The 16114-nt window shown below is 38.0% G+C and overlaps 1 protein-coding gene across 2 annotated transcripts in view; it reads left to right on the top strand.

Moving 5' to 3' along the window:
• Nucleotides 1–16114, top strand: part of LOC128019874 (interleukin-1 receptor accessory protein-like 1-A) — an 80448-nt gene that overhangs the window by 54983 nt on the left and 9351 nt on the right. For both annotated transcript variants that reach the window (XM_052606181.1, XM_052606182.1), the window contains exon 6: nucleotides 4847–4921. In XM_052606181.1, the coding sequence (XP_052462141.1) occupies nucleotides 4847–4921 (75 nt within the window). The remainder of the gene's footprint in view (nucleotides 1–4846; nucleotides 4922–16114) is intronic.

Genomic DNA, 16114 nt, shown 5'->3' with positions numbered 1-16114 from the left:
GTCAGATATTCTGAATGCTCTACAAAAGTGAATTGTATCCAGCGCAGTGTGCTGCAGTGATCGCAATAAATATATTCTTATGTTCTCCCAAGCATCAAATCTGTACTAGTTTCGTCAGTGAACCATGCTCTCTGGCTAATGCTATAGGACACTTTTGCAGATTAAAGATCACACAGGGTTTATCTTGTAGTTTAAGCTGCTGCTAAGTAAGGCCGCGAGGTGTACATTACATCTGTGTATAAGGTTCTCAGGCCATTTAAGGTGCATGATTTTGATTAGTCGTTCCCTTGTTTTGGGTTTATCTGTAATGGAAAAATAGTGTTACAGTAGTCAGAGGGCCATGTGAATTATTTACCCTACACTGCATACTGGTAACAAAGAGTTATGCAATATGAACTATGATAGAGAGAGAGCTGCTCCTCTGTGTCTGCGATCATCCTGACATCAAGCTAAAGAATAAGAATGCGCATTTGATCAGATGCAACAGCAGTCACAATTTAACAGATACATTATTCGAATGCTTGGCGAAAGAGATGTGTTTTTAATCTAGATTTAAACCGAGAGAGTGTGTCTGAATCCCGAACATTATCAGGAAGGCTATTTCAGAGTTTGGGAGCCAAATGTGAAAAAGCTCTACCTCCTTTATTAAAATTATATTTAAAACCATTTGGACACTTAATACACCTTAAATAATAATACACACAAAACAATTTATGAATGTAATTGAATGAGCAATTGCAAAATATTTTTTTATTCATTACTTTTAACTGATTTCAAGATCATTTTAGTGGAAGTAGAGTCAGTTCCCCTCAATTTCACTCCAGGTGCTGTGTTCAGTTCAACTCAGAAAATCCTGCCTGGAAAAGTACAAAAGAAACACCACTCCAATTCAGACTTCCAACTTGAGTTGGAAATGTGTACAGTTATCTAATGCATCCTATACAATGTTAAGCATGCCCAGGAATTTTTTTCAGGCCATATACATTTCTGAAACCTGTGTTTGAATGTGTGTTTACGTGTGTTTGTGGCCATGTGTGTGCGTGTGTGCGTGTGTGTGTTAGAGAAAAAATAGTTGTGAACCTCAGAGGGAGCCTGTGCTATCACACCTCTCCTACTCGCAGTCTGTCAATATATCAGTCTTAAACTCCGTGAACTCATCTCACACACAGAAACTACTCTACGCATGTGTGTGAGTGTGTGTCAGATAACACACACAGAGCACAGAGGAATTTAAAAGCGGAATGATTCTTGTAGTTTTTTTCTGGGTTGTAGCTTCCTCCCTGCTGAGTGTAACCAGTCTCCCCACTGCGCTGGCCTGAGTGTTTTTATTTCTCTCCTCTTCTGTATCACGCCATCCTTCCATCACACTCATCCCTTGCTTCTGAGCCAACCCACATTAACACTCTATCTCTCTCTTTTCATCTCCCTCTGTATTCCTCTCTCTCAGGGACAAATTCACAAAACAGTCATGCCATTTTTGCATCCAGTATTTAAAGGCAAAAAACAGCTTCTAACGAATCGTTTTGATTCTTTTTAGCGCAAACACCTAAATTATATCTAAATTCAGCACAGTTTTTGTGGATGCTAGTGAACTGGGTGCTAAAACAATGCAGACAGTGTTCGCAAATAAATGGTGCTGTCAGTGGGTGCAATTCAATCTTAGTGAATTCTCTTCTCTCTCTCTCTCTCTTTCTCTTTTTACTTTTACACATAGAGATGGTAGCATCTTCATATTGAGGGTGTTTGTCAGGGTAGTGGGTTCGAGTCGTGGTGAAACTACATTGCTCATTGCTTATATTAGCTGTATAGTTGTTCTACCAGACAGCAAGCAATTTGTATGGTGACTCATCCTCTCTCTCTCTCTCTCTCTCTCTCTCTTTTCTCTCATCCTCTCTATCTCCACATGTCCTCAAGCTGCGTTTAAAGCATGTTATGATAGTTACAGTCTTGACAGGCTCATTAAAGACCCTCATATTCTTAAAAATATATATTTTAAAGGAATAGGTCACCCTAAATTTGCTAATTATTTTTTATAATTTGCTCACCCCCATGTTGTTTCAAACCTGCATGACATTCGTTCATCCATGGAACACAAAGGATTATTCTGAAGGATGTACTGACTGCATTTCCCATGCAATTACTGTGAATGGAGACTGAAGGTTGCAAGAAAAAAAAAGTACAGTAAAGGTGCACTGTAATACAGCTATTGTGAAGTCATTGATGGTTTTGTGAAGAACAATCAGGCCACAGTTAATCTTGTTATTCAGTTCTTGTTTACCACATGGAAGTATGGTATTTTCTAACATTTACATGGACTAGTCAGTGCTTTTATTGCCTCCAGAATCCAGAATGATGCTTCCCACATACATTTTTTTTTATTTTAATTAGTTTTATAAATGCTTTTTTGACCACTGCCATGTGCTTAACAGTAACTGTTGTGCCACGCTATGTGCATGCATTTTAAAAATAGACTTTTATTTCTTAAATCAATTTAATTGCCAACTAGCGGGGTCAAATGTTTGCCTTATGTAAATAAGAAGTTTAAACCATAGCGTGTAGATTTTCCAAATTTTTAAAAGGATACTTAAATGAATCATAAACATATGACTGACCACATGAGCAGCTAATTTCCACAATTGTAGAATCAGAAAACTCACTATTTCCACCATCATTTATAATGTGTTATTCTGAATGTATGAGTTTTATTACCAAGGAGAAACAATAGGGTGAAGTCATGGCTTAGTGGTTTGAGAGTTTGACTCACAACCCAAGGGTTGTGTGTTCAAGTCTCGGGATGGCAATACCACGGCTTCAGTGCCCTTGAGCAAGGCACTGGACCACAACATAAATGGCTGCCCACTGCTCCAGGTGTGTGTTCACATGATGTGTGTGTGTGTGTGTGTGTGTGTGCACTTTGGATGGGTTAAATGCAGAGCATGAATTCTGAGTAAGGGTCACCATACTTGGCTGTATTTAACATCACTTGGGGCTCAAATAGGGCCAGTTTGTGGACGGGATCAGCTAATTCATTACAAAAGATCCAACTCAACTTAAATTTAAGCCTTAAACAAAACTATTTCCTAGACAAAACTATCAAAAAAAAAAAGAACATGAATTGGTGCTTTGGTGAAGCTTGATAGCTTCAGTTAAAAAAAAAAATAGAGTTTTGTGTTTAGAACAACATGGTTTTCAACATTTTTCACTGAACTATCATATTTAAAAAAAAAACAGGTAACACACATAGACTGTATAAAAACATGGACATAGTGTCCGTGACATCACCCGTAGACTCCTGAAGTGTGTTTTTGAAGCTTAAAGTGTGCAGAGCAGGCCATCGCCATCTTGGCAGCACGTCACCACGCGACTCTCCCAGACAATCAAAAATGGGTAAAAAGGCGGGAGCTAGTTGCTGAAGCCACGCCCACCTTGCGCGACGACAGAGTTAGCAGCGGCAAACCACCTGTCATCCAAGTGGCCACGCTCTTAATTATGCAGAACTTTAAGTCTTAATATAATTTAAATTGATGAGTTATAAAAAAATTCACCCCCCTCACAGTTGTCATGGGCAAAATTAGCTATATAGACCAAAATCATTTTTTGCACCAGGCTGTAAACATGTTTTTTCCTGCTGTAAAGTTGGGTAAAGTTCTTATAGACGTTAAACCCACAACAAAAATATTTAAAATTAAACTTGAACTACTGGGCCAGCATATGGAAAATGCACCAATAAAATGCTCAGGTACATCTTTCATTCCGAATTTTTTGAATGTTTTGCATGCTTGATGTTAATTGCTTTATGTAAGTCACTGTAGAACATAAACTGCAACACTTTTCAGATGATAAAAACACTTATAAAAACTTATATGTTATTCCTTTACAATAAGTGTAAAAATTGTTTATATCCTTTATATCCTTATGTTACAAAAACAAGGACTACCACATGACTAATGTTATTTATCATTGAATTTCCATCGTACAGCTACATTGTGATATCTACCATTACTGTGATATTGGTTTTTTTACACGATAACTTAAGATTTTAGACATACTTTCCACTTGCAGTGAACTAATATGTACATTCCCTTTACAACTTTAACAGGGAAATGTGCAGCATAGGTCAGCAGTGAGATGTGTATATTCCGGAAGCGTAATTCATTAATTTGCTGTTTGCTATCCGTCAGTCACCCGGAATAATCCGTCGGGAGGGGCCAGTGCGCTTTCCTCAGCCGAGTGAAAATTGGATTTTGGATGAGCGATCGCGCGGCTTAAACTTCCACCAGCTCTGTCTATTAAGTGCACCCCCCATGTCGCACACACACTCACTCACACACACACACTTGCAACCCAGAACAAATCTAGAACCGCGACAAACAAACACAAATATATATCCTCAAGTTGTAAGAGTTACATGAAGCTGAATGCAAACTCACACGTATGCAGACACAGTGACACGGTGCGAGTAGTATTACCTACGGCAGTCCTGTGCTTGAGAAAAGCCAACTGAACAAACACAGTCAGCATAATCACCAGAGAGATAGAGACACATGCACACCTCTGACTCGAAGGAAATGAGCTGGAATTTGGGGCTTCATGCCCACGTGGGGAGAGGAAGATCTGGAGAGAGAGGGATGTTGGCAGGATTGATGGATAGGGGGACAAAAGTCAAGAAGAACAGAAACCAGAGCACTGGGGAGACCAAGACAATTCTTGCTGAGATGTTGATGGCGAGATGCTGGAGTTTACTCATCCAATCACGAATGTGTGGGCAGAGAGGGAGACAGTGTGTGCTTCATCAGAGGTGCTTGATGTCACTTAGTAAAAATAACACTCTGTGTGTGTGTTCCAGCTCCTCTGACTGAAGAGCCCCCCAGGATTCTGTATCCCTCTGAAAACAAGCTTCTCACCATGGACGTGCAGCTCGGTAAGAACAGCCTCAGCTTGTGTATGTTCACAATGCCATGTACTATTTTTGAAAGAAGGTAATATGTAATATACTGTGCACAGTATGAAAATGTTCCAAGTGCATGGATTACCCGGATGACTTGCTATTTGGTAAAATGTTCAGCACAGAGCCAGAGTATAGTGGATGCAATATTGTATCCCATGATGCTCTACCCTCGACTTGACCTTCTATTTCCTGAGTGACAAAAGACCTGGAGGCGATATCAGTCAGGGTTTTTCACGATTTGTCTGATTGACTCATTTTTTGAAGGGTCTGCCAAAATGTTTGCACAAACCTGGACTAAGAATGGAAATAGAAAGAATGCTCACTGAATTAAATGTTCAAACAGATGCACCATTTTAGCTAAAGTGTTTCTGAATGAAATCCTGCATTTTCTTGCCAAATCACTCACTTCAAGATGCCAAGGCCATCTTGAGGGGGCACCCTTTTTTTCAGGGGGGGGGGGCACTAGTGTTGAATGGTGCTTCTGCCAGGTGCTATAAGCTATATCAATGTATGTTACCATTTAAAAAAAATTTTTTGTTGTTGTTGTTGTTGTTTTTTTTTTGTAGGCAAGACAAGTCTCTTATGCTAGCCAAGGCATATAATTAATTATAATGTGCAATAATGATCATAAAATACAATTAAAACATGGAAAATATGGTGAAATAATTGCTTTATGTAAAATATATGTTTTCTAATGTTAAAGTAATAAATTCCTGTGGGGACAAAGAAGAATTTTCAGCAACCAGCAGTATTTAAATGTACTGATCTGGAGGTGTTATTACGGTCAATGTTGAAAAAAGCTTTGCTGCTTGATATTTTTGATGAAACTTTTTTTTTTTTTTTTTTTTAGAATTCTTTTATAAAAAGAATAGCAAAATACCATATATATATATATTTTGGTATTCTTTTTATAAAAGAATTCTGAAAAAAACAAGTTATATATAAATATGTTATATATAAATCTTCTGTAACAATGTAAAAGTCTTTGCTGTCACTTTAATGTCACTTTAGCAATTTAATGCAGCATTGATAAAAGTATTTGTTTCTTTGACAAAAATTTGTTTTTTACTCACCTACATTTTTTAATAGCACCATGTATTATATATTTAAATGTTAGTGCTATTTGATGCAGTTAAAGTTGGCATCAATAATGATGAATTTATGTAGAAAAGTGTTATAACCGGGCACATATCCAGTTGTTTGGTGCAGTGAGATGTACATTTGGCATTTTAAAGAGCCAATTGCTCTAATCACAGCTAAAATTCCCCAACACTGCTGCACTCTCCACAACATAGCACTTACATTTTGTTACTGAATCAACAATAGTAGGAAGAGCATGCAAAAAAACAGGCACAATTCACTTTTAATCCATGAAGTTTATAGTGAAACTCTGTGTGCTTTCTTTTTGAAATACTGTAATAGGCAGAATGCATTATACTGCAGAGTAAGCAGCATGGTAGTATTCTATTCTGAACACAGCCAGTGTGGTTTATGTATTTGAATTATGTTTGTGCAAGTAAAAGGGAGTCATTGTAATGGATTTACTCACAAAAACACAAGCAAAACAGTTTCAAAAATGTGTGAACTGTTTTTTTATTGAAAAGACGTCAAACTGTTACTAAAAGAGACTCATCGAGAATGTTTAAACTCATGCCATGCAGTTATGCGCTAACTCAGCAGCAGCAGCATTTGTGTATGTGTGTGTGTTAAAGCCTGAGAAAGGAGTTCCCCTGTTAGACAGATAGCTGCTATAGTCAGCATTGTGATGCTATGTTGTTTACTCTCTGAATGGAAGTCATTCTCAAAAATGCAAATCCTCTCTGCTAATTATCTGCTGTTGTCTCCCCACAATAGCCACTCCATATGGTGCCGAAACATTAAGTGGGCCTTCTTTTGGATTTCACTGTGCGTGTGTGTGTTGATGCGAGCTCCTTGTGCATGTTAACACACGCGTACCATCCACTTTAATATATGTAACAGACAGAGATGTGCTTGTTCGTGCATGTGCGCTGGTCTGTTAGTGTGTGCATTGAACTGAACTATGTGTGTGTGTTTGAATGTGGTGGATGGAGCCGCGTCTGTTTGTTTGGCGGAGACTCTGGATCCAGGCATGTTGGAAACAGGAGCAGATTGGAGCATATTGTGGGGACTCTGACTATGTTATGCCTTCAGAATGAGCAGAGGGAGAGCAGGACATCACTCGTCGACTGGAGACACACTGACCACATGATGAGTAATTTATAGGTTTAGACAGTGTGTGCGTTATGGGCTGCTTAGCTGAATTAATATAATACAACCCAGCTGAGTCGAACTTTGTTGTGTTGTGAATATTGTTGAAACTGTTCAGTTTCATCTCTCTTTATCAATTCAGTTTCAGTTCAACTGAAAATTTAAATTTTTGTATTTTTAAATCCTTTGCAGAATCATGTGAATCTAAATGGTATTTTAATTTAAATGAAGTTACAATTGTAGTGAAGAAGTAATATTAAATTGCTTCTCAGTAAATTTGTATGGGGTCTTATACATATAATGACACCTGGTGGCAAGGAGAAGCATCATCCCGGCATTCAGTTTTCAGTCAATTGTTCTTATTCTATTGTTCTTGTTTTATGAGTGAAAATATATGATAATTGGGATAAAACAAGCATTTTCCTGCTGATCATGTGATCTCAACATAATAAGTGCCTTAAAGCAACTTGCTCCAAGAAAAATAAATATTTTTCGGCCACCGCTATCAAATGCGTTTGATGAAACATATTTTTCAAATATTCCAAAGATATTTATTTGTTTGTTTGTTTGTTTGTTTGTTGTTTGTGAAACTTCTACTTTTGTAGAAAAACAATGCTGATTTCACTTATAACAAATTAAAATATGAATTCAATATAATTAATGAAGTATAAAAATTCAATACAGAGTAAATAAAGGATCAGTAAATTTGACAGAACTCATTCCCCTATAACATAAAAAATTATCAATTAAATATAATTAAAATAAAAATGCAATAAATAGAATGAATAATAAAAGAATCATTTAAATTTTAGCTATACTGGGTCAAGTGTGTGGTATACAGGTGTGGGTTGCAGGTGACATAATTAAAGAAATTGATTGTAAATGAGAGTGACTCTAAAGGAAAGAAGAGCATTAAAGAACATGAAAGGAGGTTCTGAGAGATGGAGACAGAATTCTGAGCTGGTGGAAGAATATTTAATGCTTTTAGAACGTTTCAGGAGGGAATCGCTCTTCGCTGAGCACTTCCTACAGAAATCTTATTGGACACGCACAGACACACACACACACATACAAACTTAAACACATGCAGTTTTATAAGTACATAGCAGGTAAGAGGATATTGCTGGTCTAATACTAGTTATTTCCAGCATTTGTTGATGCTACTGTGTAGTACTGTGATATGTATGATGCATATGGTCATTAATTTTTTTATAAACATGCTTATTATGTGAGATGAGCTATCGAAATAATTTTTCATGCTCCCTGCAATAGATGCGGAACAGATGATGATGTGAGAGGATGGGATGATGGGATGATGAGTGATGGATAGAGAGAGACAGATAGAGTGTGCTGTGTGTGTGAACCCATCATATCCTAACATTATTAATGACAACAGGGGCACTCTCTCACTCCTGTGTGTGCACACACACACACACACATGAACACAACTCAAGTATCACAGACAAACAAGGGAAAAAATGAGACAGAGAGAAACTGGGCTGACACACATTCAACATAGAAAGAGGGGAAGAAAAGGTTATCGTTCTTCCTGTGTCTCATGCAGTTCCCCAGCCAAGATGAGCAGAGAGAAAGGAACAATGCAGGAAAGACTTGACTATCTATCTGTATTATATATATTGAATTGGACTGATGAGAGTTCATTTTAACCTTCATGTTCTGTATGGGCTCTTAGAACCCCCAAGGGCTCGAAAATATACCAATAAACATTGAAATATCTGGTTGAAACTACATTACTTGTTCTAATCTTTTGAGATCTGATTAGAAACAACATTTCCGTTTGATAACATGCATCATCCTTTGATGAAAAATTGCTTCATTACTTTTGTTTGTAGTCTCAGAGAACCCAGATACAAAGCGTTCATAAATCCAATGAAATTTAACATGCACATTTCAGTTCTGTCAGTTGTTTATTTTTATTTCTTGAAATGTATTGTATTTTTCAGAAATGTTTTTTGGAGGGGTCCAATCGACACTGAACAGGTCACGTTTATTTATATACTGTAGCACTTTAAACAATACTGATTGTGAACAGAAGTGAAGGTACTGAAATGGATCCTAGTTTTATTCTTATAAATGTCCTATTATTTTTAATTTATGTGAGTCATTGGGGCTTCTGAGTCATAAAAACAAGTAAAGTCGATATCAAATGAACATGCGGGTTAACTAAATATAAACTTAATTGAAATGTATTCACTACGTGACTTTGCTTTGCTTCCTCACAGATGGCACAAAACGCACACAGAAACACACACGTATGTTAACGCAGAAGTGGGGAGGATATGTGCAGAGGTATTCAGAGAACACTTCTTAATATTAATCACCCTTGCCCAAAATAATACAGTTGTTGCTAAGCAACCATTGCGAGATAAGGGCATTTCTCTAAATAAACATCTCAATTTATTATTGGGTAAGATTGGACACTGATATCCTTAAAGGAACAGTACAAAAGCAGTGGATTTCTGCAAAAGCTGTTTCTGCTTTTAGGATGTTGGGCTAAATAGCCTGGAACCAGATATTTGTGGTTTACAAGCCCATTTCAAATATCTGGCCACAGCTGTGGATTTAATGATGACTTAAATTATTATTTTTTATGCCATTTCTTGTTAATTCACATCTAATCTTTGTTTAATAAACATTGGTATGTAATGTGCAGTAGACAAATGAGGGATCGTAACAGCCAGTGAACAGCAACCTAGTTATCCGCTTCATATTTTATAGCACATACATTTTCAGCTTTATTTGAGAAAGAGAGAGAGTGTAAAAGAGGAATGACTAGACGGAGAGGTCGCTTTATCTCTGTTCTGAAGTGTTCACTCTAATCCAGAGTCCTTTGTCCCACATTTTGGGCCACAGTTTCTAATCATGCATATGACCCTGTTAGAGCTGCCACGACCTTTCATGTCCTGGTAATTTTTTTTCCTTTAAAAGGAAAGTTCACCCAAAATTCTGTGATCATTTACTAACCCACATGACGTTCCCAACCCGTATGATTAGAGAGATTTAGCAGAATGCCTGAGCTACATTTTTCTAAGCAGTTAAAGCGTATTGGGACCAGGGACAGGTGTGGTTACAACCTAGAAGCATTGGATCCTGCATATTTCACCTTTTTTGAGTAATATCCAGTTTCAGATTTCTTCAGACTAATAAAATAAATGCTGGTTTGTTGCATATGTCATCCAGACAATATCTTTCTGTCTAAGTTGGCTATTCTTGGCCAGAATAACAGAAAAATGGACACCGAATTTATTCTTTATAAGCCTTTTTATGTAGATGTGGAGATAAATGGCATATGTAATCAGTTACCTGTTCTTGCATAGAGACACAATAAATAAAGTGGAATTTCACTCTCTACTTGAAACTGTCTTTGTACCGCTCTTTGATGCTTAACCTTTGACTGTGTATCCCACAAATGCATCTCTCTAAAGTGTTCGATCTTTGTCCTTTCTGTCCTTCACTTTAGTAAGACGAAATCCTTTCATCTGACATTGCACAACACCCATCCTTCCTTCTGCTGCGGTTTAGTTTCAGGCATAGCTTAAACCATACATAAACCACATGTCAGTCTGTTAACAGACTCATACTCACCTGCATTCAGAAAAGAGGAGTATTAAACACACACACTCACATGTGTCAAACACCGAGCATTTCACAGTCAATCATCTACAAACTGTTGGGAATTACATATACTTGAACAATCTGCCATTTATGTCTTTTCCTAGCCTGAGCTCGACAGATAATCAGATCAAATCAGATTTGCTGCCCAAAAACACCTCATTTGTGTCCATCCTGGCAGTTTGTCAGATATCCAGCATATATTATCTTTCCTTTGGGGATTTGAACTCACAGTCCTCATTGATGACTTTTAGAAGCTGAAGGAAACTGAAGAGAGTGTGAGTCCCTTAAATTCAAACATAAAAAAAAGATACCTTTAAAGGAACAGTCAACTATTCACCCTCACCCTCGTGTCATTCCAAACCTGTATATCTTTTTAACACATGGATCCTATTATATACCACTTTTATGTATTAAAAAGATTTATTAAAATGATTTCTGAAGGATCATGTGTTACTGAAGACTGGAGTAATAACTGCTAAGAATTCAGCTTTGTCTTTAGAGGAAAAATTACATTATAGAATATATTAAAAAAGAAAAGAGTTATTTTAAAATGTAATACTATTTCAAAATATTACTGTTTTACTGTATTTTTTATCAAATAAATAAATCCTTGGTGAGACTTCTTTCAAAAACATGAAAAAATATTACCCAATTTTTTTAACTGTGTATATATGTATAATATATACATTTTCTATATTGCTTGCCATACAATACAGAATACAAAAATACATTTGCTAAACAGCCAGACAGGAAAACTGCACTGGTTCTCCCATTCAACTGAACTGAACTGACTATACTATTGACTCTTCAGTCCATCCTAATGTAATGAGGTGCTGATATATCTGGATTTATTTTGGTGATTGAAACAGAATCTCTGGAGAAATGCCGCCTTTGTGAGGGGGAGGGGACACATATATGTCAGTATGTGTATGTGTGCTTTTGTATTTAGAGACCGTTGTAATACATCTAGAATAGTTCGCTGTGAAATCATATGTGTGTGTGAAACTGTTTTATAATAGAAAACTTTCTCTTTGTTCACGAATCTCCCTTTACAATTCAAATGTGCTCAGCGCTCTAAAAAATGGATTAAACTGTACTAATTGTCTTTTCTCTCTCATTTGCACACTCTTTCAGTGTCAGACACACAAGCTGTAACATCGGTGAGAGAGGTGCTGAGGCAGGGTCTCTATTATGACATCAGAAAGAAAAGATGAGGGGAGGACAGGGAGTATGAAAGGATCTGCGGAGGAGTACCTGTTCACAAAGCCCTATTCTATATAGATAATTAAAGTCTTACTCTTCCCCATTGGGCTGCACTGCATGAAGAACAAATCAGGTAAAGAATTGGAGGAGGGGAGAAAAAGATGGATACAAAGAAATATGTACATTCGGTTTGCTAAAGCATTGGCACTGGGAGATTCTTTCTTTAAGTGAAGTGAATTCTGAGTGAAGGTCATAAAGTTAACATATAGGTCTCTATTCGTTCATTCATGGCTGTGTGATGTCTTCAGACCTGCATGTTTGTGTGTGTGTGTGTGTGTGTGTGTGTGTGTGTGTGTGTGTGTTTACAGGAATGCTTGGTCAGTGTTTCGGCTCTGTTGGTAAATGAAGCGAATCACCACAAGCAAACAGCTCAGTACACTTGCTTTTCATTCAAACGCATCGAAAAACACACTCAAAACAGCAAAATGGCCCTGGACAAAGCTTAGAGCTCTCTCTGGTGGCAGACCTTATTAAACATCTGCTTTTTTCTAGTTGTTTCCTAAGTGATATATGTATGTATTGAAATTGCTAATTTAATCCATATCTGTAGTGCGTTATCCTCTAATTAGGAGGAATATGAGATGGTGATGAAAACAGAGAAAACAACTAGATTTGCATTGTCAGTGCTTTCAAGGCAGCTAAATTTATAGTGTTTGAGTTTTAAGCTTGAATTGGTTTTGTGATAAGGAATACTGCATCAGAGCCTCTTGATGTCATCATGGCAATCAGCACACATCTGATTTTCTGCCAGCTATGCATAAAAATAAACATGCAATACAACACTGCTCTGATTATATAGGCAAAACAGGAGAAAGACACGATAATTGCATTTTAAATATATTCTATGAATGTAAGTCAATAAAATATTGTTAATATTATTTCTTAGATTTCTTGAAAAGAAAACAGTACAGTAGTGTAGTGTAGTTTTTTTTTTTTTTGTAGTGAGTATACTGTGATTGTTTTTCTCTCCTAGCCTCATACTCACCCGTCCCAGGGCAGCACCATATAAGCACCACCACACTCACGAAATAGTGCTCTATGCTTACTTTTATTTTTAGGAGCAATTGTGCTGCTTATTTAAAATGTAAAAAAAAATTAGGAGCAGAAAAAAAAATAGGAGCACCTTTATGAACAAGAACAAATATTTTCTTTCCCATTTACAAATCTATACTGGACGTTGAAATATAAAATGTTGAGTATAGAAATATTCAGTGATTTAAATTACTGAAATGATACTTGAAACTAAAATGAAACTAAAACTAGGTGGCGGCAAGTTACTGATTTTATCACTGAATCGTTCACTCAATTGATTCATTCGAACGGCTGATTCATTAAGGAACAAAGAACATGACGCTTTATAAATATATAATTGAATTGACTCGTTAAAATTCTTAATTTATAAATGTAGTCAATGTATGCTTCAGACACGGTTCATAACGAGGTGTTCCCCATAGCGCCCCTTAGAGGACACAGTGTCTCGTTCCCTACACAGGGAACCATGGTTACATTCATAACCTGCGACGTTCCCTTTCAAGGGAATTTCTAACTGTATCCTCTAAGGGGCAATATGGGAAACAGTATACCCACGCCGCCATGCTGAGGGGAGTGCAGGCCAGAATTATGGCCAACACTAAGTACCAACTCTACCATTTCCATGGGAGTTGCCCCTGGGACATTTAGAAGGCTGTCTGTGACCCATAGGTGACCCTTCTTGGAAAAGGGGAGCGCTGCTAAATTACCACGAGAATCGCCCAAATAGCCCCTCATGTTGAGGGAAGCGATGCTTGAAGTGTTTAAACAAATACATACTGGCTGAATAGAGCCCAACTAACCAACTAACTGCACACTAACCACCATGTGGTTTTCAGAAATTACACAGAGCTTAGCATGTGAACCTAAAGGTTTCTAAGCATCACAGAGGTGCTGAACCACACGGGAGAGGCAAGTTCAAATTTTACAAACCTCTGGTGAGGGGAGCATCACCTGAGGCAGTATATACAAGAAAGACTTCTGTAACTGCCACCTCCACTTCCCGCTGGATGCGACAGCACAACTAAACGGCCAGGAGACCCCTCAGGGTGAAAAGAAGAAGATGAAGAAGAAATGGGGATGGTGTCTTGTACAATCAGACAAGGAACACACTGAATAAAGAGATTAAAGTGGCTAAAAGGACCTACACTAAAAAGTTGGAAGATCAGTTCACTTCGAATGACTCAAGTTCAGTGTGGAAAGGTCTGAGAGTCATCACTACAAGACACAACCCCCCTGCACTGAGGTGAATCAACAACTTGCTAGCGATCTGAATGAGTTTTATTGTAAATTCGAAACCCCCAACACCCGCTAGCACTAATACCTCCTCCAGTCCCCCTCTCCCCACCTCCTGGATGAGCACCAGGTCTTCAGGAAGAACAAAAGAAAAAACGGCACCAGGCCCAGATGGTGTCACACCAGTCTGTCTAAAAAACCTGTGCTGACAAGCTGGCCTCATCTTTTCACAGATCTTCAACAGAAGAGTTGTGGGAAGTTGTGGGAGTTGTGGGAAGTCCCTTCCTGCTTCAAACGCTCCACCATCATCCTTGTTCCAAAGAAGCCAGAGATAACAGGACTTTTATTAATGACTACAGACCTGTGGCTCTTACGTCTGTCGTCATGAAGTTGTTTGAAAAACTGGTTATGGCTTATCTGAAAGACATCACTGGACCCTTACTGGACCCTCTGCAGTTTGATTACTGAGCAAACAGGTCCGTGGATGATGCAGGAACTTATGTGAGCATTCTGTTTGAGGACATTAGTTCAGCTTTCAACACCATCAGCCTGACAGGTCTCCAGACCAAACTGACCCAGCTCTCTATTCATAGCTTTATCTTTCAGTGGATCACCAGCTTTCTGACAGATAGGGAGCATCTAGTAAGACTGGGAAATTTCATGTCAAACAGCCACTCCACCAACAATGGTGCCCCTCAGTGATGTGTTCTCTCCTTACTGCTCTTCTCCTTGTACACCAACGACTGTACATCTGAAGACCCCTCTGTCAAGCCCCTTGAATTTTGCAGACGACAGTACAGTCATTCGTCTCATCCAAAACAATGACAAGTCTGTTTACAGATAACAGTGGAGATGATTGTGGACTTCAGGAGAAACCCCTCTGCACTCCCTCCACTCACCATCACAGACATAACAGTGGCAGCAGTGGAGTCATTTAGATTCTTGGGAACCACCATCTCTCAGGACCTGAAGTAAGACAATCACATTGACTCCACTGTTAAAAAGGCACAACAAAGGTTCATACTTCCTTCGCCAGCTGAAGAAGTTTAACCTGCAACTGTTCTACTCAGCCATCATTGAGTCTGTCCTGTGCTCTTCAATAACTGTCTGGTTTGGTTCAGTTACAAAATCAGACATTAGAAGACTACAGAGAACAGTTCAGACTGCTGAAAGGATTATTGGTGCTCCCCTGCCCACCCTTCAAGAACTGTATACATCCAGAGTAAAGAAAAGGGCTCAGAAAATCATTCTGGATTCCTCACATCCAAGTTATCCCCTTTTTGAACTTTTGCCATCTGGCCGGCACTTCAGAGCTGCAAATACCAGGACAGCCAGGCACAAGAACAGTCTCTTCCCCCAGGCAATCTTCCTCATGAACAGATAAATGTTCCCCACTTATGCAATAAAAATTTGCAATATCCTTATATTTATTTGTTACCACCTCCATCCTGGTACATCCCTGCATCTCACCCTATTCTATTCCACTATCATCTATAGCACTGTTCGTACAGTTTATTTATTTTTCAGTTTATTTTTCAATATTTGTCTTTATATTTACTTATTATTATTTATTTTAAAAAAATTTGTCTGTGTGTTGTTGTCTCTGTGTAATGGAAGCTTAGGTCACAAAAAAAAAAAAAATCATTTTATGCTCAAACATACTTGGCAATAAAGCTATTTCTGATTCTGATTCTGATAAGCACTCGTTGTCACAGTTGTAAACACAATGGCTTTCTTCTTTCATGAGGGGGTTTGGCGCCACAGCATTTTTTT

The sequence above is a fragment of the Carassius gibelio genome, chromosome A9 (assembly GCF_023724105.1).
Source record: "Carassius gibelio isolate Cgi1373 ecotype wild population from Czech Republic chromosome A9, carGib1.2-hapl.c, whole genome shotgun sequence".
In the NCBI taxonomy this organism is placed as follows: Eukaryota; Metazoa; Chordata; class Actinopteri; order Cypriniformes; family Cyprinidae; genus Carassius; species Carassius gibelio.
This window is presented reverse-complemented; position numbering and strand designations above follow the sequence as displayed.